Here is a 23,121-nt window from a genome sequence, read left to right as displayed (position 1 = left end):
GATAACGTTTGCTTTGTTGATCTGTAGAGCTTCACTGCAAATGAGGCTCTTGTCTCAAGGAATCTTTGGAAAATCTGGACTATATTTATTATATATGCATATGTTTATTGAAAATGAAGGCTGAAAATACACATACTAATACTTGTTTCCAGATACCTATTCAACTTCAAAACTTCTCCTGACAAGAAATTACGATGAATACACTTACTGTACATCTCCAACACTTAGTTTTATTTAGTTCTGCACTCAATGCCGTGGTGCATTGCAGCAGCTCCCCTCCCTCCAGAGATGAGACATGTTTCAGGGACCTCAGGAAAGACAGGCTTGCATCTGAAGATGAACATGAGATCAAATTCTCTATTTTCTCATAAAAATTGGTGAAATAGTCCTTTAGCCCACAAAGCTATGTGTTGATTTTTTTCCTTGAGGTCTAGATTTTGTTTTTTAGTCTTCTGTTAAAGATGCAGTATGTAACTTTCATTAAAAAAAAAATATTTTTTGTACATATTTTTTAAAACTGCAGCTTTTGTTGTAACAGATAAGAAATAATTTGAAAAAACAAGCTCCTCTGCCTCCACCCTGTGGTCCTTCTGCCATTTGCGGAAATACATCGCTAGGTTAGAAACAACCACTCATGCCCAGGAGGAAGGTCTTAGCGCTGTCGGTCATGCTTCTGTGTGCTGCCCACATCCTCGTCCTTGCTCTCTGGTAATGACTGCTCAGGCTACTTAGCATACCTGAGGTGAAGAAGTGTGATTTTTTCATATACTAGGGTAGTTTAGGTAACAAAAGAGCAGATAAGTTGGATAAGGAGGCGGTTACTAAAGGAGTTATTGATATGCCAATAAAATGATCTAAAATCAAAGGCAAAAGCATTGTTTGGAAAGAAAATAAGAAGTTATGGAAAATAGGTGCGATAATAAAATAAATAGAAAACATTTGCTGTATAGACCACAAAATACAATTGATGTTATAATAATTAGAGGAATAAACAGGAGAGAGGAGATAATTCTAAATACAATAAGAACTGGTCATAGTTTTTTGAATGGGGAACGTCTTACTGGTTTATTGGTGTAGAAATTATAGAACACGTTTTTATTAGTTACAGAAAATATGAGGGTCAAAGAAGATTATCGATTGTGGAAATAGGTCTTAATACAGATTAGACATTTTAAAATTTTGTTGTTGTATGGAGCTCCATATTGTTCCAATAAACAGTAATGAACGGAAAGATTTGTCTGTTTTTGAAAAATACAGTACTGGAGAATTTGAGGAAAGGCGATAAGTAGTAAAATCCGATAGATGGCAGTAGTGCGACATTGATGGGTGCGAGCTCCCGTTAAAAACTAAAGAAGAAGAAGACCGTATGAATTTGAGGAAGAACAGCGTGCTTCTCTGAGTTTGGATGAAAACTGAACTTTATCCACTCAGTAATTGCTAAAAGAGCATCATAAGAGGAGGTAACAACAAAGACGGGGAGGCAGCAGCAGCTCAAATGGTTGGTGGCGAGCTGCTGTCGGAGACATTTCTGAAGAAGCTAAAAAGGGACAAAGAAAATAACCTGCGACACATCATGGAGGCTGGTTTCAACCACAAGGTTCTGCTAGACGGGTTAGGTTTGTATGTTTTCGTGACAGTTGCAGTTGAGGAACACGTTAAGACGACTAATGGATCAGTTACTTAAAGCTCAAATTTAGCCAGTGACATTTTAGACGAGCGACGTCCGCCATATTGTGAGTGGTAAGAGGGTTTGGAAACCGATTAAAGTGTGCTCTGAGACACCGCGGGGTTTAAAATCTCTTTCGGCTGGTTTAGCGTTACTTTTGTTTATGCTGCTGCACAAAAAAAAATATGGTTTTTATATTTTAAAAAGGCTTTTAAACACATCGGCTCAGTTTGAAATTCAGGAAAAGGACCAAGCCACATATCCAGACATGGTCTTGTAGTTTTGTTGACTTGAAATTAGTCAATCTACCAAAACAGAAATGTGTAGAATTTTGTTGTATTGCTGTTATGTGTAGATGAATGACAAAGCAGAATCTGCTCAGATTATAGATGAACTGGTAGGAGCATCAGACTGAGGCAGATGTTTGTCCCTCAGTCTGACCAGTTTATTGAACCAGGAATTAAACAATGTGTGTTCATTTTAACAGGCTATAAATCATCGCAAAATTTATCAGAATTACATCAATATGTTCATGCAAAGTGACGTTTGATACTAAATTTCCTAAAATAAATGGAAGATTCACAATGGGTCTGTAATTAGATTTTTGGTTTTAAGGTTGGTTTTTACTCATTTTCTCCTTTTTAAAACCTGTCTTTTCCACATAGAAGCTAGTTTAAAAATATATTTTGTGCCACTGATGGCAATTCTATACAGGAGTTATTGAGACAAAAGGAGGCAGAAATGGTTTCATCGTGAGGTTGTTGAGACTGGGTGAAAAGATGTTCACATAAATAGACAGAAACCTTCCTGCAATATAAAGGATAAGAAAATGTTTTAATTAAATTTAACCAAATAATCTAAATATATCTTTATTAAAGTAGTTCAGTCCAGGCTACAGCCCAAATACTTTCTAATATGCATAATGTGTTTCCATGTTTGCTACAGATGTTAAGCAAATGCTGATGGTTAAAGAAGCTCCTGAAGACCACAGATCTGTTGCTGAGCTGCATGACCCAAAACCCCAGCAGATAAAGGAGGAGCAGGAAGAAGTCTGCATCAGTCTGGGGGCAGAGCAGCTTAAGGGGGAGGAGGATATTGATGCCATCAGGTTTCCAGTCTCTGCTACTCCGATAAAGAATGAGGGTGATAAACAGTCCATCCTGCTCTCACGGAATCTTTATAAAGACGAAATTAAAGACAGAGATCTTCCAAAAGAAATCGATGAGGAAGAATCCATCAAAATAGAAAACTGTGGAGATGGTTCTATTTTCTTAAAGACTGAAGATACTGAGGATGATGATGTAAACGAGTTTACTTCTGAGTTAGATTCTGGTCTGAAAACTGAGAACTTGCACAATAACTGGAAGGAGAGAAGAGCTCCAGAATCGGATGGAAACATTAACAAACCTTTTAACTCTTCTGAGTTTCCTGAACAATTTGTTCACTCTTGCTCTCTTCAGACAGATATGACACATTCAGAAATGGGATCTTCAACCACTGTGGGTAATAAATGTTTTACAGAGAAGAAAAATGTGGACTCAAAAAGTAAGATCCAGACAGGAGTGAAGTTGAGCTGTGAATACTGTGCTAAAACATTTTCTGGTAAATACACTTTAAACACGCATGAGAGAATCCATACAGGGCAGAAACCTTTTTGTTGTGATCTCTGTGGACAAAGATTTAACCAAAAATCAACTTTAAACAGACACATGAGAAACCACACAGGACAGAAACCTTTCTGCTGTGATTTTTGTGAACAAAAATTTAGCCAAAAATCACATTTAATCAGGCACATGAGAAACCACACTGGACAGAAACCTTTTTGTTGTGACTTTTGTGGACAAAGATTTAGCCAAAAATCACATTTAAGCAGACACATGAGAAACCACAATGGAGAAAAACCTTTTGGTTGTGATTTATGTGGACACAAATTTGGTGAGAAATCAAATTTAAATATACACATGAGAATCCACACAGGACAGAAACCGTTCTGTTGTGATATATGTGGACAAAATTTTGCCGCAAAATCAAATTTAATCACACACACGAGAAGCCACACAGGACAGAAACCTTTCTATTGTGATGTCTGTGGACAAAAATTTAGCCGAAAATCACATTTAAACACGCACATGAGAATCCACACTGGACAGAAACCTTTCTGTTGTGATCTCTGTGGACAAAGATTTAACCAAAAATCTAATTTAAACACACACATGAGAATCCATACAAAAGGAAAAAATGTTTAGCTATGAATACTCAAACTGCACGGCACTAGTTAGCTGTTGAACATTAATGACAACATAGTTATCATTAAAGTCAAGAGTTTTCTCTCTGTGGTTTCAGTATTATCTAGAGGTACATTTTTGTATTTTATTTCTTAAACGATTAGTTGTAATAGACTTTATTTGAGAAATATTTATTTTAGATGCAAAAACAGTACAGTAATACTGTAACGATACTGCAGGTTGTTTAGTTTTTAGAGATTTTAAGAAACTATTGTCACACGAACGTCACTATGTTGTTCACGCTGCAATGCATTTTGGGTAAATGCCATCTATAGGTCCAACTGCACTAGCTCCGTCCAGCCAAACCAGCGATGACAAACGTCATTAAGCCTTTTTAATTTGAACCAGAGCACGTTAAAATCCATTGGAGTGCAGAAATCACAAGAGGTAATGAAAATGACTAGAAACAAACAGATGAAGAGGACAGCGTTGGCTATAGGAGCTCGTGTTTCGCTGTTGTTGCCACCTTCAGCATCATAAATGAAACGAATGATACATACCTCTTGTCAGACTGTGTGATCCTGTAAGTACTTCTAACAACTGTTTGGTGTCGGTTGGATCGGTGATTTCATATTCGGTACCGGTGACAGGGTAGCTCCATTAGCATTTCAAAGAGCTTCCAGTTCTGCCTGTCTCAGCACGGTATTTATTTTTAGCTTGCAAAGGTAATGATCACCTATTAGCCTTTGTCACTTTTGCTTGTATAAATGACACAATGTCCTCTGGAAAGAAATGTTGAGGGCATACATGTAGGTTCTTTGGAAGTTGCTGTCTCCCACTATGCTCTTCTTTTTTCATGTGGGAAATTATCCAGATTCACCTTCCCTGCATACATTTATTTGGTTCCTTATTGGACATTCATGTCAACTTTTCTGGCCAGCATTTTTTAATACGGTCTGGAGATCTGTCCTGTAACAAAAGAAAATCTGGTAATTGTGTAATGTGATGGTAAATTAACATCACATTACACTAATGTCAACACTAATTAAGACAACCCATGATGTGGTAAACTAGAACGTCTTTGTGCTACATAGCACCAACTACTGTTCAGGAATGGTCCAGTGCTGTGTTATGTTAATCATCTGGGATGGTACTTGGGGATCCAATAACAGTGTGCCTCCAACCCTCTCTAGGTCCCCCGCTGTCTCCAGCACTACCTTGGGCCGATTTCCTTGTAATTTGGTTGTGTTGACTTAGGCTGTAGTTTGTAATAAAATCTTCGCCTTTTCCAACCAAAGTCCAGCCTGAAGAGCCTTATTCCTGAACCATCACCTGTCCGTTATCCTGCAATAGCTAGCCCCGCCCACTTCATCACAACCCTCCGGGGCTGACTACTGACCAGTTCTCTGTCTAACAGGTCCGGAAAATCTCTAAGACCTGGGTATTACCCTAAATGAGATCTATAAGAGATAATCTATTCAAACTGGTGTCGAAAGCGATTCGTCTAGCTCTAACTACCTCCAATCCAGAAGTTACGACCCTTTTCAGTTAAGAAACAGTCAGCTGAGTAGCCCTCACAGCTGCATAATTCCAATAACCACTCCTGTTAACGGTAGCTCGCTTTCTAAAATATAACTTGCTCTTGGAACCGGCTAGATTAAATTTAGTGACTTGGATGTAAGTCCCTGGGTCGTTATTTTACTCTCGCCAAAGGAAATTATGAAGCCTCCTCTTTTCTAGAACCATGTACATTAGTTTTACCCTTATTAAAAGAACTGAAAAATGTATAAATGACTCAATTAATTCCAATGTCCACCAACCTCATTAGAATTTTAGAGTATGAATTTATTAAGCAAGCTTAAGCAGGGATATGTGACATACAAATCAATAATCAATTGTATATAATTCAAGAGCAGTGTAATATAATCAACATGTACAATCATACCCTCCTGTCTCTTTCCCTAACCTATGTCGCAGATTCTGAGATAGCTTTTTAGGAAGCAAGTTCAACTCATACCCAGTTGGTGGTGGATCTTTAGCAACAGGAACGTCCGAAAACCTTGGTCTGAGTCTTTGTCCTCTGTGTGGAAAATTCCCCTTTAGAATAGAAGCAAAGTGGAGAGGGTTCAATTGCTTTTGAAAACCCAACTCTTTTATCCCTCCGGGACCTTTGTCTTTTCTCCAAGTCTGTCGCAATGTTTGGATTGAGGTAAGACCGACGATCGAATCAGAAACCCGGGTTGGACGATTGGAACTTGTCTCCCTTTGGCGGCAAGAAGCTTCAGCTTTTCCCGTGGCTCCAGGGTGTGGTCTGCTGTTGTTTCCTCGATCTGCTTCTTCGTGTTAGCTCTACTTCGGTGCCGCAGACAAAGAACAAGAACTTCTCCTTTTCCGTCTGCTTATATACAGTTCTCTGCCATGTATGTGTATGGGGAGTGTTAGTTTACGTGGTTTCCTGAACATCTGCTGATTTCACGGAAACCCCCGTCGGCCCCTCCTGTCTGCTGGCTGGGATGGAAAGTACCGTCCTTTCCTCAGCGTGTTGTTCTTAGCCAACCATACCGCCCCTCCCATCCTGTGCGTCTGGCCATCTGTTCAGAACTGCTTGCGACAGCAGGAACTCACAAGTTCCCCTTCTCCTTTTTCCCCTTTTCCTTTTAACATTAAAAACTATGTGCTTTTCTCTGATTAACTTTTAAACACAGTCAAATATTAAAAACTATGTGCTGATTTCCATTAAGCATTAATCATAAGCATTAATCACCTCTTTCACTTATTATAAATCATCAAACCTTAATCATTTCATTGTTGTCATGTTATTACAGATCATGATTCGTACACTTTCAGAATCATTCAGTGATTACTTACATACAGTCATTTTACCTATTGTATTCATACATGTTCAACTTAATCATTATCAAAACACTCAATCATTATAAATCAAAACACAAGATTGCTTTATTTCCTTCAGGCCTTCATGCACCTTTTTCTGCGTGTACCTGGATAGATCTCAAACCCCCTACCAGTTTTCTTGACACACCTCACCAACCCCTTGAAGACACTGACAGAATACACCACAGAAGCTTCCAAGCTTCTGCCTCATATAGCACGCCTCCTCTGTAATGTCCCCACTCAGCTCCTTCAGACTAGCTAGCAGCAGTTAGCAAACACCTGGTGAAACTGCTAGCTGAGCTCATCGTACAAGCTACTTCTCGGTGCAGAACTGGTAAAAACGTTGTTAAAGGTTTAATAGATTGTTGTTAAAGGGTGGAGTTTTGGAAATTGCAGGCATTTTTAAAGACATAGAGGCCCAATTTCAACTTAAGGCTACTTGACTATATAAAATGGCACCATGTGCCTAGAAAATACATAATGCTGGCCCATTAAGACCACGTCAAGTTTGGAACCAGGGTCAAATCTTTTATTTCCAAAAATTCCGAGGCCACCTTCCAAAGTGTTTATATCCACTTTATGCTGTTCATTAATTCTTCCTGAAGGACACAACAGCGTCAGAATGGGCTGGTTCGTTTCACTGACGGGATGAGTTACATAGAAGATGCTTAGAGTTACTGAAACACTCACTAAGTTATTCAGTTTTAAGCAATTCGTTCAGGATTTGCACATCACTAGTGACCACGCCACACCCAAATGACCGAAGCAGAGTGTCTGCCTCGGGAAGGGGATGTCTTGTGTAATAGCGGTATCGGGCAGCGGCGCACCGAAAGCAACCAGTTGCTCCGGCCCGGATTCTGGTTGTCATGTCCCAGAGGAGGCGGCGCATACGGCGGCCTCTGAGCGCAACTCGAGCCGATACATAAGTTTGAAGACACAGTCAGGGGACGCTGTTTGTGGACAGTAGACGTTTACCTCCCGCGGCCGGTTCTTGGAGGAATGAGAGGCGTATGTTGGGCTCTAAAGATGGGGTTGTTTTTGCATGCTGTCGGCTCCGTCAGCCCCACGGAGTCCGCACCAGAGGGGGTAAGGTTGGAAGGCAAGGTTCCTAACCAGAACTGTTGGCTAAAACCCCAAACGGGTCGGCACGCTTTCTATCCATAAGCTTACATCGTGTAAATACTGAGTCGTTTGTTTTAGCTGCTCGGTTTAGATGCTAACTACAGAGAGTTGTTTGACCCGCATAAGCAGTGCCACACGAACTGAGCTGTTAGCATGCCTGCTAGCTGTTAGCTTCCACAGCTAGCGAGGCTAAAGCTAAGAAGCTGTCGCGGCCTTTCTTATATTTGTAGTTGCGGGGGGTTGATATTTCAGTAGAGCCAGGTTTAAGAAACAACAACTCTACAAGTGAGCATAACACAGTTGGTGGAAAAATTGGGTGCCAACAACATCTGTTGTCGTTTACTTCCAAGCTGCATCATCTTTTAACAGCAGTCTGGTTGCATTGTTCTGTCTTTAAACGATTCCAGACTGATTCGCATTTTCTTTATGTTTGCAAAGTAGTTTGAGGCGTTTATCTAAACAGTTTAATTTAAAAGAGCACTGTTAGAAAATTCAAATGACCACATAACGTTTGCTGGTTGAAAATTAGGATAAAGTGTTTCAAAAGCCAACATTCTGGTGATGCTACGCCTTTAAATTCAGACTTGTGAAGAGATGTGACAGCATAATCACACACGAAAAGAAAATTAAAAATCAAAACGGGGATTGTTGTGAAACCTGGAGCTGTCCAATAGATTTTTTTTTTGTTTTGTATTGATAATATTAGTCTAAAATCACTGAAACAGCCCCGTTATTCCACCAGTATGTCATGTTTGTTGTTTCAGCATTAAAGATCACAAGTGATTGTCCTCCTTTGAAACACACATATCATTTTGCTTGCATTTGTAATCAAACTCCTGAATTACATTTTCTGTAATTGAGATTAGAAAACTTTTAAATTGATAATAGTCTAGACCTTGCACTGGCTAATCAATTTGTTGATTAAATTGTATTTTTTGGCTGCAGGCATTTTAAACTGTTACTGTTCATCTTCAAATAAATCAAAATTGGCTTTGTCTGACCAAGACTTCAACCACAAGTCAGGCTTGGGCTACATTCACACATCAGGCAAATGCAACCCATATCTGACTTTTTCATGTCAGTCTGAATGCCCCGATCTTTTCACCCAAATACAAATCCGCATTGCACCACCTCCATATGTCGTACTAAATCAGATATCAAATTGTTTTCAAAGCATCTGCAGTCTGAACGGTCATGTCGCCTTTTACGCCGTTGATGTTGCATGCCTGAACTGTTGTACTCATTTTCTACTTTGACTAGGGTCAGTAGTTTTTTTAAATTTTAAAACAGTTATGAGACACAGTGGCAAAACCTGAAATTGTTGTTGCTAGGTAACCAAAGAAAAACTTAGTTAGTTGATACCGCCAACCTTTCTTAGCTGACCATAAGAGGGTGAGCATCGGTCTCCACTGGCTTCTTTCCTTTCATGATGCCACCTGTTTTTCCTGCTGTTTTTCTGCCTGTTTGTAATGACTGTTTCCAGCCATTGTTCATTTTAATAAAACACAATGGTCCTTCCAACAAAACCTACAAACCTTAACAGAGATTGTCCCAAGAATTTGTTAGATCAGTGTCGTCATCACTTTGTGTACTCGGACACAAAGTAATTTTAATCAGACTTTTTAAAATGTATTTTTTAAACGCATTTTGAAGTATTTTTAATTATATGTAGTCAGGGAATCAAATTTCCCCTAAGTTTGATTCCATTTTCTGAAATGAGAAGTTGAGTATTTGGAAGTTTGAAGCAATGAGATCACTGTGTGGTCGACGGTGTCATGCACAACCGGTATGGAGTTACAGCACCGTCATTCAGACATAGCTACAACTTCCAGTTAATATGTAGTTTTAAAATCAAACAATAGATACAAACATAAACAATGTGAGAGGAAATTTAACATTCAACTTTCATCCTGAGCATCTTGTTTAGATGTGTTTTTTGGTTTCAAGTGCAGCTACAAATCCATTGCATCATCTGAGCTTTCTCTTAGTGACCTTGACGATGATAATAAGGTCTCTTTCTTTCACAGTTAATCGGATTAAGAAATAATTGTTCATTGAGGGGCCCGTGAGCGTCGGCTGATTGCCTTATAGTCTTGCATGAAAGTGGATCAGATTTGGCTGTGAAGTCTGGCTTAACAAAGAACTGCAGACACCTCTCTCCAGACGCAGTATCGCATGGTCACAAAGACATCTTTTAGGTTCTCAGCAGCTTTTCATTAAGGTTGATGTTCTGCTGCAAAGATTTTCAGGGATGGTAACCAAATCTGTGTCTTAATCTGTTTGTAAAGAATGAGAGAGGTGGACAGTTTGGGTATGCAGGAGAATCTGATCCGTACAGACTGTTCTCGGTGTTATTTTGTTCTTTTTTTTTTAAAAGTTGATCTTTTATACTTTTTGTCTGGATCTCACTTAAAGGCGGTACAAAATTCTGCTCTTATGTAATTTTTTTAGATGACGTTGATCAGCACTTCTTCTGGGTTTTTGAAAGACTTTCAAAGTCTAAGAAAGTTTGCTGCTTTTTTAAAACTCCTTTTTTTTTTAAAGGCTCCTCATAAAACAGGTTTCAAAAGCTCCTGAGTTGAAGTTTGACCTGGTGTTATTCTACCAGTTTTTAAGTGGACCATTTGTCACCTTTATTTTTATTCTCATAGATGTTTATTTGACTTCATGTTGGAGAGGATCTATAAAAATCATTAAAGATAACTAGAGAGATACCAACCATAAGGTTGTGGTCACTTTTTTTAAGCTTGCTGCGTTCTCTTAATTGTGAAACGCCGTACTGACACAGACAATGGCAAAGAGGGAGTTTTCATTTAAAAAGCTTTTTTTTTTTTTTTGATTGAATGTAATATAAAGGAGAAGCTTTATGAAACGAAAAATAAAAATAGAAGTGTCGTAAGTGAAATTCAGTCCGTCTTTGTTGAGTTTAGGATCTGTTTTCTGTATGAAACTTCAACACATCTGCACCATCAGGAAACGGTGTTAACTACAGCAACACTAGTTGACAGTCATAGCAAGCATTCAATATTAAATTTTAAGATAAAAGTTTTTGAAGTATTTTTAATTACAAAAGAAACCATGTTTCTGGTTTAAAAGGAAGCTAAACAAGTGTTTAAATGGAGGTGTATGATGTAAATTTGACTTTTTATAAATTTATATCATGTTAAAATTTGATTACGTCATGAAGTGTTGCTTTGATGCTTTAATCTCCCGTGGCAACCATCTGCGGTGCCAAAACGCTTGCTCAAGCAAACCTCATACGAGTGTGGAACATAATTTATTTGTGAAATTCAGGAAGTTAATTCAAATGTTGCCATAACTGTCAACCTTTTCTAATGCGCTACTTCAGATTAAAAAACTTTGATGGAAAGATAATTATTGATACAGAAAATCTCTGGGTCCTTTTCACTTTGTATCAACTTCCACATTGAAGGGAGTTGTGATAGCAAATGATGTACCTTAAGGCGAGTCTTTTGGTCAGCAAGAATCAAGCTGTAAATGAAAATGAAAATGAAGGTTGATGCATTTCTTTAGTCCTCTTTGCTGGATTAAAAAAAGCTTAGTTTTACAAATCTTTTTAAATATGTGCTGCAAAGGTCAGGCAACAGAAGGTCTGCCTTTTTGGTCCAAACTAAAGAAGGAACTTAGAAATTGTTTTAAAAAAAAAATTACACAGGTTTTATTTGAATGCTTTTTCCTAATTTTAATAGGATTTTTTTAGTATTCAGATCGGCGCTTTAAACCAACTAACCAAACCAGACTCTTTTAGGCAAAATGAGCCTCAGTCTGAGAAGCATAGGATGCCAACTAAGTCAGGAGAACAACAAATATTATTGCAACAGAAGAACAGAACGTCATGTGATCTCTAAATCTTTTCACAGGCTGGTTTGCTTTTTTAGAAGGCCATGTTGATAAAGTCGAAACATCTGATGGTTTAAAACCAGGCTGCTGCTTTAGAGTCAGCAGTTAGATTTTGTTCTCATCCAGTGCGTCTTGTACAACTTCTGCTATTCCCGTGTTCCTCCTTTGTGCCTAGATGCGTCCATAGTTTCGCTCTATGCGTCTTACACTCGACACACTCCTCTCACCACCTTATTATCATGGAGTGGTGCAGCCAGGAGCCTGTTCTCAGCCGCTGCCTGGAAATTTCCGTAAAGCAATCCTTGTTGGCTGTTTGGGTTGTGTTGGAGTGGGGTGGGCGTGTGCGAGTGTTTCGGTGGGTAGAGTCGAAGAAGGCAGTGGAAGGTAAGCAGAAAGAGAGGGGGTATGCTTAAGAGCTTTTTGACTTTTCCTCAGTGGGGAGAACAAGCTGTTAGGTGAAAGAGGGATTGTCTGGATCTGGAATCATCATGCCTCTAAGTCAAGGACTTACGATGGTAATCTATAGAAACTAAAACTTATCTTTATATTTAACCTTTGGTTGCTAACGATTAAGATAAGTCTTGGCAAAGTCCAAGAAGTTTTCTCAGAAAAGCCCATCAGTGCATATTGCTTTCTTTAATTATCTGTACTGCTTTTTTGGCATCCTCTCTTCTAATCCATCTTGTTTTCTTTGACTTCCTAGCTTTTCACAGGTTTGATGGGTATCAGTAACAGGTTCTGTTTGGTTAACTTTTGACCAGGCTGCAGGTTCGCTGTGTTGACAGTGAAAACATACAGCAGGCTGATGGAGGGGAGTCAAAAGTTTAGAGGATTTCTGTTGGAAATGACCTCAAAATGGATCACGCATTGATGTTTTAGGTTTACATTGTGTATTTGCACTGTGGGCAACATACTGAGGGCTTTTGTGCTGGCTGTGATGTAACAGTTCCACTTGATTTGCACTAAGAAAAATGTCAAGCAACAGTTTTGATATTTTATCAAGACACAAAAGATTGCAATAACAATAATGAAGGGTAAGCTTTTAAGTTCAGTGATACATGTGGCCTATCAAGCAGTACATGGTAGCATTGGGTTTTTTTTTTACATACTGAAATGTGAGCAAAGCCAATACATTTATTGGGTTCTAGTCATTATTATTAACTCTAAATTCAAGGTTTGAGTTGGAGATGTGGCTGTCAGAATTTTGTGGCTATTTTCTGAAGATTTACTTTAAGAAATATAATATGTAATCTACATTTGCCATCCAAATTGGTCCAACTTTATTTAATAGTTGCAGCATTCAGCATTCATATGCTTTACTGATTTGCATCCTAATTCCATCTCTACGTCTTACTATTTTCTCCCAGCCTTCTTCTGTTTCATGCTCCTAAACAAACCAATTCAAACCCACGTACTGAAGCATTGCATCAGTTTATTTATCTTAGCAGGTATGAATTAATTGTGAAGATAAATAACATGTTCCAATTTTCTGAAGACTGTATAGATATATTTATTACACTCTATGTTCATTAACTGTGCTTCTGATCTCCATGTGGGCTTGTTGGCTCTTATTAATGATGACACATTTTGTTCACTGATCAAACTGAAATAATGTCCAGAAACATTGAATCACATAAACCTCATTAGACTGCTTGCTTACATTAAACAATACAAGTAACCCGAAAACCATTGCACTAAATGAGATGTTTAAAATGTATAGAATTGCTGTTGTTTTCGAAATATTGTCTTATAAAACGTATTAATTTTTATGCATTTCTACTCTAGATTTAAATGATTGACCCTGTTGGATGGACTTTCACTGCCTGTGACGGCCACACCTCATTTTAGTGGCTTGACCACTCAAACTCACAAAAAGTGACAATATGTTGATGGTAAACAGACTGTGGAAGTCAAATATTGTATCTTCAGTATTAAACGGCAATATCCCAAATGCATGTTGTGCCCGTATGTTAAAGCAGGGGGACAACACCCCCAGGACAAGCGTGAATTGTTGCATGGCTAAGTTCAAAATGTCCTGTGGAAGATGTCACATTTGGGAAAAGTCAAGATCAAAAAGAACAAACCTGCAAAAGCACCAGAGAGCAGAAAAAAGCCAAAACAACCTGCACCTTCTTAATAATGAAACATTCACGACGCTGATTTCTCAGAAATGACAATAGAATAGATGCAGTTTGTCCTATGTTGTTGCTAATCGGAAATAACAGCTGTAATGGCATTTTTGCCATTGAACTAATAGCCTAGTAATACAGTTTATCTTTTAGTGAAATGCTGAACTTCATTTGTTCTTAAATATATAAATTTCAGATCAAGTGACTGTGGTGAATCATTGTGACCAACATAATCAATACTTTTTATGTTTCCTGTTAACCTGGCTTATGCAGCAGAAACTCACCAAGTACATCAGTAGTTTATGACTTGATGTTAGCAACACATTTATGTAAACAAGTCAAAGAAAACGACTAAAAGCTAAAAAAAATCACATTATAAGTCATTACAGCTCTGAAAAAGAAAATAAGAGACCACTTAAAATGATCAGTTTGTAAAATGAACATTATTCTTTTATTCTATGAACTACTGACAACATGTCTCTGAAATTCCAAGCAAAAATTTTGTATTTATTTGCAGAAAATGAGAAATGGTCAAAATAATGAAAACATGCAGCTCTTTCAGACCTCAAATAATGCAAAGAAAACAAGTTTGTATTGATTTAGAAACAACAATACTAATGTAGAAATCAATATTTGGTGGAATAACCATGAGGGTTTCAGTGGGATTCAGTGCAGTGGTCTCTTAATTTTTCCAGAGTTGTATGTAGTTGATTGTTACTTTTCTAATGAGTGAACTTGGAAAACTATGACTTAGACATTGGAGGTAATGGTAACTGATGACTAAACACAATCAGCACTGTGGGTTTTTGCTCAAGGAAAACTTCTGCCAGTGTCTTTATTAGCACTTAAAACATAGCAGTGTTTACCCCTAATGACTCATGGAGCAGAACTTTATTCTTGTCAGACTCCTTTCCAAACCTTTTCCTCTCATGAAAGGAATATCTGTTGAACGCCTCGAGGGAATTTATTCTGATTTGTCCGCTTTCTCTGCAACTCGAGGATCAACAGATTAGATTTCTCTGGTCAAAGGTCTAGGTCAGTGTGACCGCACGTCCATCCCTTTCTGCTGGATGTAATATTTCAGGAATGCGTTGAGGGATTTTAATTACTACTGGCGCAGGGATTTGCTTGGATTGGATAATTTAGTTTATGATCAGGGTCTTTTATTGCCACATTATTTATAAGGATACAGCAACACTCTGCAAAGCTCTTAAATAACTAAGAAGAAATAATTCCTGGTAGCTTTTTTTAAAAAAAAAAAATTCTACGAACAAATAGTTCTAGTTTGGTTATTTGCCACTTCTGTAAGGCTGGGTCGGTTCAAACCTGAGAAGTTTCAACATTTATGAATACCTCATTACTGGGAAGAGTGGGTTGTGATGTAAAATTAAAATGCCAAGTAGTCCTCTCCTACTACAATACTGCAAGCATTGAAATTGCAATGACAATTTTAATTCAGTACGTAGTGCAGTTTTAGTTTGCAAATAATTTTTTCCCCAGAAGTGTAAATCATCAATCCTTATACCTTAAAACTGCAGAATAGTGGTGAAAAATATGTGAGTCTGTTAATAAACGTAGTTTCTCATTACTCACACTGTTGCTGCAGTCTTCACCTCACCTGGTCTTTGTCCTCCTCCAAGCACATTGGAAGCAGGCTCTGCAGGACGTTCTGCATGGATAAGTGGCTGTAGACGATGGAGGGATGAATACCAGAAAATGAAGAAATTTAAAGGAATCCGTATTGTGCTGCTCTTTCATTTTTACCCACGGCCTGAAATGATATGACTAGACAAGATGACTTATTTTATGCAAAAACATTCCTTCACAATGTTCTGCTGTCCTTGTGTTGCAGAGCTTGATCCATTGTGATGGCGTCAACAACCAGAGCTACTTCTGCGAGTATGGACACTGCTGCGGAGAGTCCCAGTGTTGCAGTTACTACTATGAGCTCTGGTGTATGTTTCCACCTTCTTCCTTTTCGTCTTTACAATCACATTGTATCCCTTTATTTCTAACTTCACTTAAACTGCAACTTGTATTGTTTGTGTTGTGTAACTGATCACTATTTTCCCCTTTGGCCTAGTCTTTAAAGATCAGCCTAAAATAATAGAAATACATTTAGTTTTTACAAATGAATGTTTATAAACTATTAGGAAACCTCAGTCAAAACAGGAGACGGCTACATTGCCTGAAGTGTGAGGTTTTGTCTCTTCCTAACTCTAAGGTGCACTTCATTGATGTCACTTTAAAACAGAAGTGAGTTGAAGTACAGCAGAAAAGTTATTCTTTTCTATTATCACAGAAATCGGATGACTAATGGTTCTATCTCTTAATAATTATAGATTAAGCCCAATTTAAAGGATTTAATCTATAATTGGATATTTGTCCTTTAAGTTATTTGTCATTGATCATGGTACTGACAGAACCCACAAATTAATGCAGCTTCTTACTTATAAAAGGGCTTTTTCAGTTTATGTGGCCTCTTAGATGAAAGTTTTAAGCTAGACTTTTGGTTCTGAGATTAATTGTCCTTTGGATCTCAAACTAAAGGTTCATGTTTCACTTGTTTTGGATTTCTGCAAACAAAACAAATGTATCATGGATCAAAAGCAGCACTTTAGAGACTGTTGATTGTCAGATTATCTAATCTATAAATTTCTCTTAGTTTGCTGGTAGGAGAGCAGTATGAAATGTAACTGAAAAGGTTATTCAATAATTTGATGCAGAGATTCATTTTCTTGGAGCCTGAATTTAATGTTTTCTGTGTGTTTTTGTTTGTGTCTGCCTTCTTGTTTGTTCGTCCTTGAAGTTAAATTCCTCACATTTTTCTGTGACGACACAACAGAGATCTGTTAATTTCCCACACATAGTAAACAAAGTTCTCTCCTGCTTCCTGCTGCAGTTTAAGCTTAAGTCTAGAGTAGCTGAGAGGGCATTACTAAAAGCACATTATAATTATTTGCACGAATAACAGAATCATTTTGAAAATGTGAGTCAGTGTAAGAAGTGTGATAATTATCAATGTATATATTTAGAGTTAAATTGAACCTGTGCCATCAAATGAAATAATTTCTTACATGGGAATGATTTGAACCATTATGTTAGGTATTCGGTGAATTGCTTCTCTTAATAAATTATCTGGATGCACAGAAGCATATTTTAATTGCTTCCTGTTTTATTTTTGAAATAAGAAGCAAAACAATAAAATTAGAATGTCTAAAGTAAATGTTTCTTTTTCCATCTTAGGGTTTTGGTTGGTGTGGGCAATCATCTTTATTTTGTGCTTCTGCTGCATTTGCCACCATCGGCGCACAAAACACCGAATGCAGCAGCAACAACGGCAGCACGAGATCAACCTCATCGCCTACCGTGAAGCACACAACTACCCCTCCGTTCCCTTTTACTTCCGTAAGTACGCAAGTCTTTGAATTTTGCATTGGTGAAACCTGCAGATATGGGGATTAGTATAGAAATCTAACCATGTTGGGGTGTAGCTTCACCACTGACTTAAAAGAAAATCAGCTTGTTTAAAAAAAAAAAAAAGTAATTTTTTGCCTGTGGACATGTTTTTCTCATTTGGTTACCAGAAAAAAAAAGTCTTCTAAGTCAAAGTGGGAGCTTGGCTGAGATGTTTGCACTGAGATCCATCCTGGGGGTCCTGCAGCATCAGGACCTTACTTGTTTGCATGTCTCAGCCTTCAGGAAACGCCGAGCATTGCTTTTTTGGTCTCTTGCCAATGTTGCAAAACCTGCTCCCACTGTGTTTCAGCACAGGAAAGAAAATCCAGAAATGACTCGGTCACTTTACACCTCCTGATACTGTGGGAGGGCTTGAATAATGATCTGGAAAGCTCTGTGAGGCCTTAAGGAGAAATGTTTAGTCAAGGTTAGACAGATGTTTTTATACATCGTATAAAAAGATGCGTAGCCATTTATTTCTCTGTCTGATATTGTGGCAGACATTTACCAGAATTATATATTTTTTGCAACAAACTTTTATTAGACTGATGGAAGAATAATAGAAATGTAAAAATGTGAAGTCATCACACTAAATGTTCAGGAAGAAGAGGGCTTGTGTGTCTCTGGATGTGTTGATGCAAACCCCTAAAACTAAAGCAAAACCTGAAGCTGCTTTGACAGTGTGAGTACCACAGTGAAATAATGCCAACGTGAGCTGAAAGGCCACTCAGAAGGAAAGAAGCCATTACTTTGAAATCAACATGAAAGGCCAGATTAAAATTTGGAAATGCTCTCAGGAACAATGCCTTAATATTTGGACAGGATGTCCTGTGGTCTGAATCTGAAATTGAATTGTTGATGATTTTCACAAAATAGATCAAAATAGATGGCATTACAATGAAATAAGGTTATGTTGAAATGTTGAAGCAGCATCTCAAGACATCAGCCAGAACGTCAAAGCTTCGGCCCAAACATTATTCCAAATGAACAATGACCCTAAGCTTAATGTCAGATTAGCTTGCTTTAGGTAAGAAAGACTCTCTGTTGGTGCGTCACTTGGCCCTGATCTGATCTGATTCGCATGGAAAAATTTGGACTCTGGCTGAAAGGTGTGAGGGAGCGAGGCGACCTGCAAACTTGACCCAGTTACACCAGTTCTGTCAGGAGGAATGGGCCAGAATTTCCAGCATGCTTGTGTAAGAAGCTGGAGGAGGAAACCTAAAAGGCTTGACTCAAATCGTAAAGTTTGTAGGCAAACACTGAGGGAGTGGATGTAAGCTTCTGTATGAAGATCAGAATCTAAACAAACCAAAAATTGTCCAAAAACAAACTTTTGGTCTGATTTAATGTTGGTGATTGTCTAGGCTGTATAGGGTTTTTTTAATGTAAAAAATCTGTTTTGAATCTCAAAGCTGAGTTTCATCTATTTTTCTTTCTAGGATTTTTACCAAACTATCTCCTTCCTGACTATGAAGAGGTTGTCAACCGACCTCCGACCCCTCCACCTCCTTACACCGCCCTAAACTTAAACTCCTCCTCAGTGGCTTCTGTTGCCATGGCTCCTGAGCAGCAGGCGGGACACTGTCCATCCACCCAGTCCTCTCCTGCGCCCCCGGTCTCTGACAGTCTCTGCAGTAGACCTGCAACAGAGGAAGCGCAGCCTCCTTCCTTTGACTTTAGGCCGAAGCCCGACAATAAACCCCATCAAACGGCCCAAGACTCCAGCATTATTCTTCTATCAGATGGGCTGAATGTGGAGATGCTGGGCAGCCAGGAGAAAAAAAGTGGAAGTGAGGATGACTCCTGCAAGGATCCCCTGCTCAAGGACCTGTCGCTGTCAGAGGGTTATAGTGAGGATAAAGAGCGCCTCCCCAACGGGAGGAGGCGGCGATTCACCGGGGACTCTGGGATTGAGGTGTGTGTGTGCGGCACACGCGGAGGCGGCGGTTGTGGTGGAGCTGGCGGGACGGGCCAGGAGCAGGAGAGTCTGCTGGGGCGCGGCGTGGATGACGGTAACGAGGAAGAGGATGCGGGTGACTTCTGTGACAGTTGCGGTCATCGAGCCTCCCTGAGTTTAGAGGAGGAGCAGGCGCTGGGCGGGCCGGAGAGGAGGGCCGGGCGAGGGCCCCCGCTGACGTCTCCGAATGCAGGCGGCAGCTCACTCGGTCCCCCCGCGTGCCTTCTCCTCCACACCATCAGCGAACAGGACGGCCCGGCTCACAGCCCGGATCCGCAGGGATGAAACGCTAAGAGGTGTCAACGGCACCTTCGGATTGCTTTACGAAATGAGCCCGTCTTAAAATAACCAGATGAGGGAGCAGCAAAATGATTCGAATGCAAAGGTGGAGACACCTTGCTCTTCCCCATACTAGTCCCAGTGGCCTTAACCAGTGTAACATGGGTTGTGTAGGGGCAGTGCAAGCCCCTTCAACAGCCTGCAGCAAGCGAGAGCTCTCCTCTCTGCAGTCATCCTTCTCCTTCAACCCAAAGCACTGACTTGGCAATGATTTCAGTGGGAAGATGAGGACAGGAACTCTTCAGTTGCAGGAAATCTGTAGAGCTGCAGCTCATTACATGGTGGTGTAACATGCACAGCGGGAAAAACCTTGAATGAACTGGTGCGTTCATAAGGATACTGCAACTTCTACGACAGGAGCAGACTGCACGGCGTCCCAGTAGTCGTGCTTCTAAAGTGCTTTTTCAGCAACTGTAAACCACTCTGCCTTCTGTTGGTGTTGCTCTATCAGCCTTACAAGCGATACGGTAGTGTCTGTGTTATGAAGAAAAAACAATAGATAAAGCGTGAACACTTCCAGTTTTGCACAGTTTCTCTAAAAGTGAAAACATTTTGCAAAGTAAAACAAACCCCACCGTTTTAAGGCTGAGTTTTTACTTAATGTAGTCTTGCATGGTTTGTGATTAGTTTCCATTCCAACATGTTTAAATGGATAGGTGTGTGTGTGTCAGTACAGTAGGAAATGTAACATTTACTTGGAATGTGATCATTTCAGCCTAACTTAGCTGAATGTATGTAGTTGGTGCCTAACAGAACTCGGTGTGAAAGTTCGAGGAACAATAAGCTTTAGTGAAACTGACGAACCCTGAAAAAGCAGGTACTCATATCAAGAATGTCGAGCTTCAGAGAGATTAAAACTGAAATGACAACAAGCAAACCTCAAGATTACTTTTGTAAGTCACTTCAACAGATTACCAGCCCTGGCAGCTCTTAAACAAAAAATGAATCCCTCGTTAGAAACATCGAGAACTATCTTAATATTTGGTGTTGAATCTATGGTGCAACTTCTAGTCTGATGTCATTAAATTTGTCAGTAACATTATTATTTAGAACAAAAATTATGTCCTAGTCTGTTGTTTTTTTTTTTTTTTTATGTTTTGCATTTGCACTCTGCAGTAAAAGAAAACGATCTGAACTTTTATGTATGTTAAAATAGGGCTGGATAAACCAATTAAAACCTGGTTGTGTGGGTTCTCCTTATATAAAATCCACTCAAAAGTATTCAGACCCTGGAATTTCTTTTTTTTTTCACTTTACAAAAAACTTTGGATTTAGGTCTGGGCTTTAATTTCTTACTGGACAAAAGCATCCCCTCAGCATGATGCCCAGTAGGTTTCACTTTGGTCACCTCAGAGCACCATCTAAGCAGAACTTCTTGTGATTGTGAGCCCAGATTTTTATTTGTAAAACTTATTATTTTCCGCCCGCTTCACAATCACAAAATTCCAGTGAAATTCACACAAATTTATGGTTGTAATGTGAAAGGTTCCAGGGTTGTTTCTGTAGTTCCACGACAATGACATTCCACACTTTTCGTCCTCCAAGTCCTATTATTGACAATGTTGCTAATATTTGTTGAAACCTTCGCAAACAGAGTTGTTTCACCAAGGATTCAGTTCATTATTTTGTTCAACTGCCCATTTCCATAGAGACCACAATAAATTGTAATATGTTTTGTAAGACTTTCCTTCCTACAACTGCATCAAAACACAAAGTTCAATCTCTGCGAAGCACAGACATTTTAACAATTGGTCAGACAAATTTATTTTGGTATATATATATGTATATGTATACTGAAAGCATCTTGCAGGAAGTTATTTCCCCCACATTCTTCAGCACGGGGTTACAGTGCAATGCGAAACCTTCTTGTATTACCAGTAAGCTGATTGACCTTTATGCGTCGCGACGTGGACACACTTTTAAGTGCTTTACATATTAGCGTATGTTGTGAGCTACAGATGAAGAAGTATTGTGTACTTTTGTCTTATTAAAAAGAGCTATTTTCATATCTGCCTGTTCATTTAAGTGTAATAGAGAGAAAATCCTAAAACCCCTTTATATTTGCAAATTGTGTACAATCACCTGTAGCGAGTTGGAGAACCATATAGTTGCTTTATAATGTTTTCTAAAAATCTTTAGCTTTATTTTCATGGACAGATTTTATTATTAAGGCTAACATTGGGTTCTTCTAGAAAATCTCCCTGCATTGCAAGGTTGTGTGTTGGACTAACAACAAGTATTTGTTCAGAGATCAGGGCAGTGTTGCCAAAGATGGTTTTCTGACTTAAGTGTGTGTTTTGCACATATTCTGTGAATGTTCTGATCATAAGCCATTTATTTCAGCAACTAAGATGAATGTATGTTCAATAAATATACAAAATTTACAAACAGTGTTGTCTAGGTGACTTCCTGTCATCTTGGTTTGGCATCAGCCATGGAAGTTTAGTGTGGAGGAATGATAAATATAGAGAAACTATAGCAAATCTTTACCCCATCACTTACTGACGATGTGTCTTACAACTTTGTGAGATGGGAATAAAAGATTTATTAAGTAGTAGTTTTGTAGGTTCTCTCTGGGTGTGATTGAGTGAGTGCATGGCTGTTTGTCCTGTGTGCCGCCCCTTAACGAGCCTCGTCTACTGACCGCTGGAGATGGGTGCCGGCGCTATACAATCCTACAAGGATGTACAAGTACAGACAATTAATGACTTGAGTGAATGGGGGAAATGTATGTATAACCACTTTCAGAAACTACAGAAGACCTATTTTTAATCCCCAAAATGCTAAAATCAGAGCTTAGTGAGTCACCACACATAGGCCTATCAAGAGCAATAGCTGCCACATTCTCTGTGTTAAGCCACTTCTCAACAATGTCTGAAGTGTCTCTTGACCAAGGAGGAAACTGGCTACACTGTTGCTGTCACAAAGCCCTCTACTTAGATTAAAACAAACTTAATTTTATTTAGAAAATGCAGTGCCAGAGGCTGGAGGAAGAATATCCACAGAATCCATGTCATTTAAAGTCCAGTGTGAAGTTTCCGCAGCCAGTGATGACTTGAGGCGCCATGTCGTCTGCTGGTGTTGGTACACTGTCTTTTCCGAAGTCCAAAGACAAGTACAGCTATCTACCAGGAATTTTTCATGGTTTCTTCTGCTGACAAGCTTATGGATATGTTGAGTCCAACTTCCACCTGGACTTGGTACCTGCCCACACTAATGGCACCTGCTTTAATCAGTATGGTACCTTTGTTACTGACTGACAAGCCAATTATCCTGACCTAAGCCCTCTTACAGAACCTATGGAGTATTGTCAAGAGGAAGATGAGAGACTATAAACACAACAGAGCAGACAAGCTACAAGCTGAGCTCCTGTGGCAATAATTATGACAGGAAGGCATAAATCAATAAAATCCAGATTAAATTCACATTTATATACACAGGCTCCTGTGATACACTACAGTCACAGTCTAA

General features: G+C 39.0%; 2 protein-coding genes across 5 annotated transcripts; both read left to right on the top strand.

The window, feature by feature from the left end:
- The first annotated feature begins 1,337 nt into the window (after nucleotides 1-1,337).
- LOC114144760 (zinc finger protein OZF-like) lies at nucleotides 1,338-5,188 on the top strand. Of its 2 annotated transcripts, none has more exons than XM_028017907.1 (2): nucleotides 1,338-1,616; nucleotides 2,612-5,188. In XM_028017907.1, the coding sequence occupies exons 1-2, from the start codon at nucleotides 1,496-1,498 to the stop codon at nucleotides 3,910-3,912; spliced, it is 1,422 nt and encodes a 473-aa protein (XP_027873708.1). In that variant the 5' UTR covers nucleotides 1,338-1,495; the 3' UTR covers nucleotides 3,913-5,188. The 2 variants fall into 2 exon arrangements, with proteins under 2 accessions (XP_027873708.1, XP_027873709.1); XM_028017908.1 differs by having other exon boundaries at nucleotides 1,490-1,611.
- Nucleotides 5,189-7,595: 2,407 nt separating this feature from the next.
- wbp1lb (WW domain binding protein 1-like b) lies at nucleotides 7,596-22,040 on the top strand. 3 transcript variants are annotated; one of them, XM_028017909.1, is made up of 4 exons: nucleotides 7,596-7,869; nucleotides 15,748-15,850; nucleotides 17,142-17,303; nucleotides 18,794-22,040. In XM_028017909.1, the coding sequence occupies exons 1-4, from the start codon at nucleotides 7,783-7,785 to the stop codon at nucleotides 19,594-19,596; spliced, it is 1,155 nt and encodes a 384-aa protein (XP_027873710.1). In that variant the 5' UTR covers nucleotides 7,596-7,782; the 3' UTR covers nucleotides 19,597-22,040. The 3 variants fall into 3 exon arrangements, with proteins under 3 accessions (XP_027873710.1, XP_027873711.1, XP_027873712.1); XM_028017910.1 differs by lacking the exon at nucleotides 7,596-7,869 and adding an exon at nucleotides 11,445-12,281; XM_028017911.1 differs by lacking the exon at nucleotides 7,596-7,869 and adding an exon at nucleotides 14,526-15,638.
- Nucleotides 22,041-23,121: the final 1,081 nt, after the last annotated feature.

Source organism: Xiphophorus couchianus, chromosome 5 (assembly GCF_001444195.1).
Source record: "Xiphophorus couchianus chromosome 5, X_couchianus-1.0, whole genome shotgun sequence".
NCBI lineage: Eukaryota > Metazoa > Chordata > Actinopteri > Cyprinodontiformes > Poeciliidae > Xiphophorus > Xiphophorus couchianus.
This window is presented reverse-complemented; position numbering and strand designations above follow the sequence as displayed.

Bases quoted from the DNA above. Each gene is read 5' to 3' on its own strand.
- LOC114144760 (XM_028017907.1), top strand. From the start codon at position 1,496: ATGGTTGGTGGCGAGCTGCTGTCGGAGACATTTCTGAAGAAGCTAAAA. The intron at 1,617-2,611 runs GTTTGTATGTTT...TGTTTGCTACAG, and splicing joins GGTTCTGCTAGACGGGTTAG to ATGTTAAGCAAATGCTGATG.
- wbp1lb (XM_028017909.1), top strand. From the start codon at position 7,783: ATGAGAGGCGTATGTTGGGCTCTAAAGATGGGGTTGTTTTTGCATGCT. The intron at 15,851-17,141 runs GTATGTTTCCAC...TTTCCATCTTAG, and splicing joins TTACTACTATGAGCTCTGGT to GGTTTTGGTTGGTGTGGGCA. The intron at 17,304-18,793 runs GTAAGTACGCAA...TTTTCTTTCTAG, and splicing joins CTCCGTTCCCTTTTACTTCC to GATTTTTACCAAACTATCTC.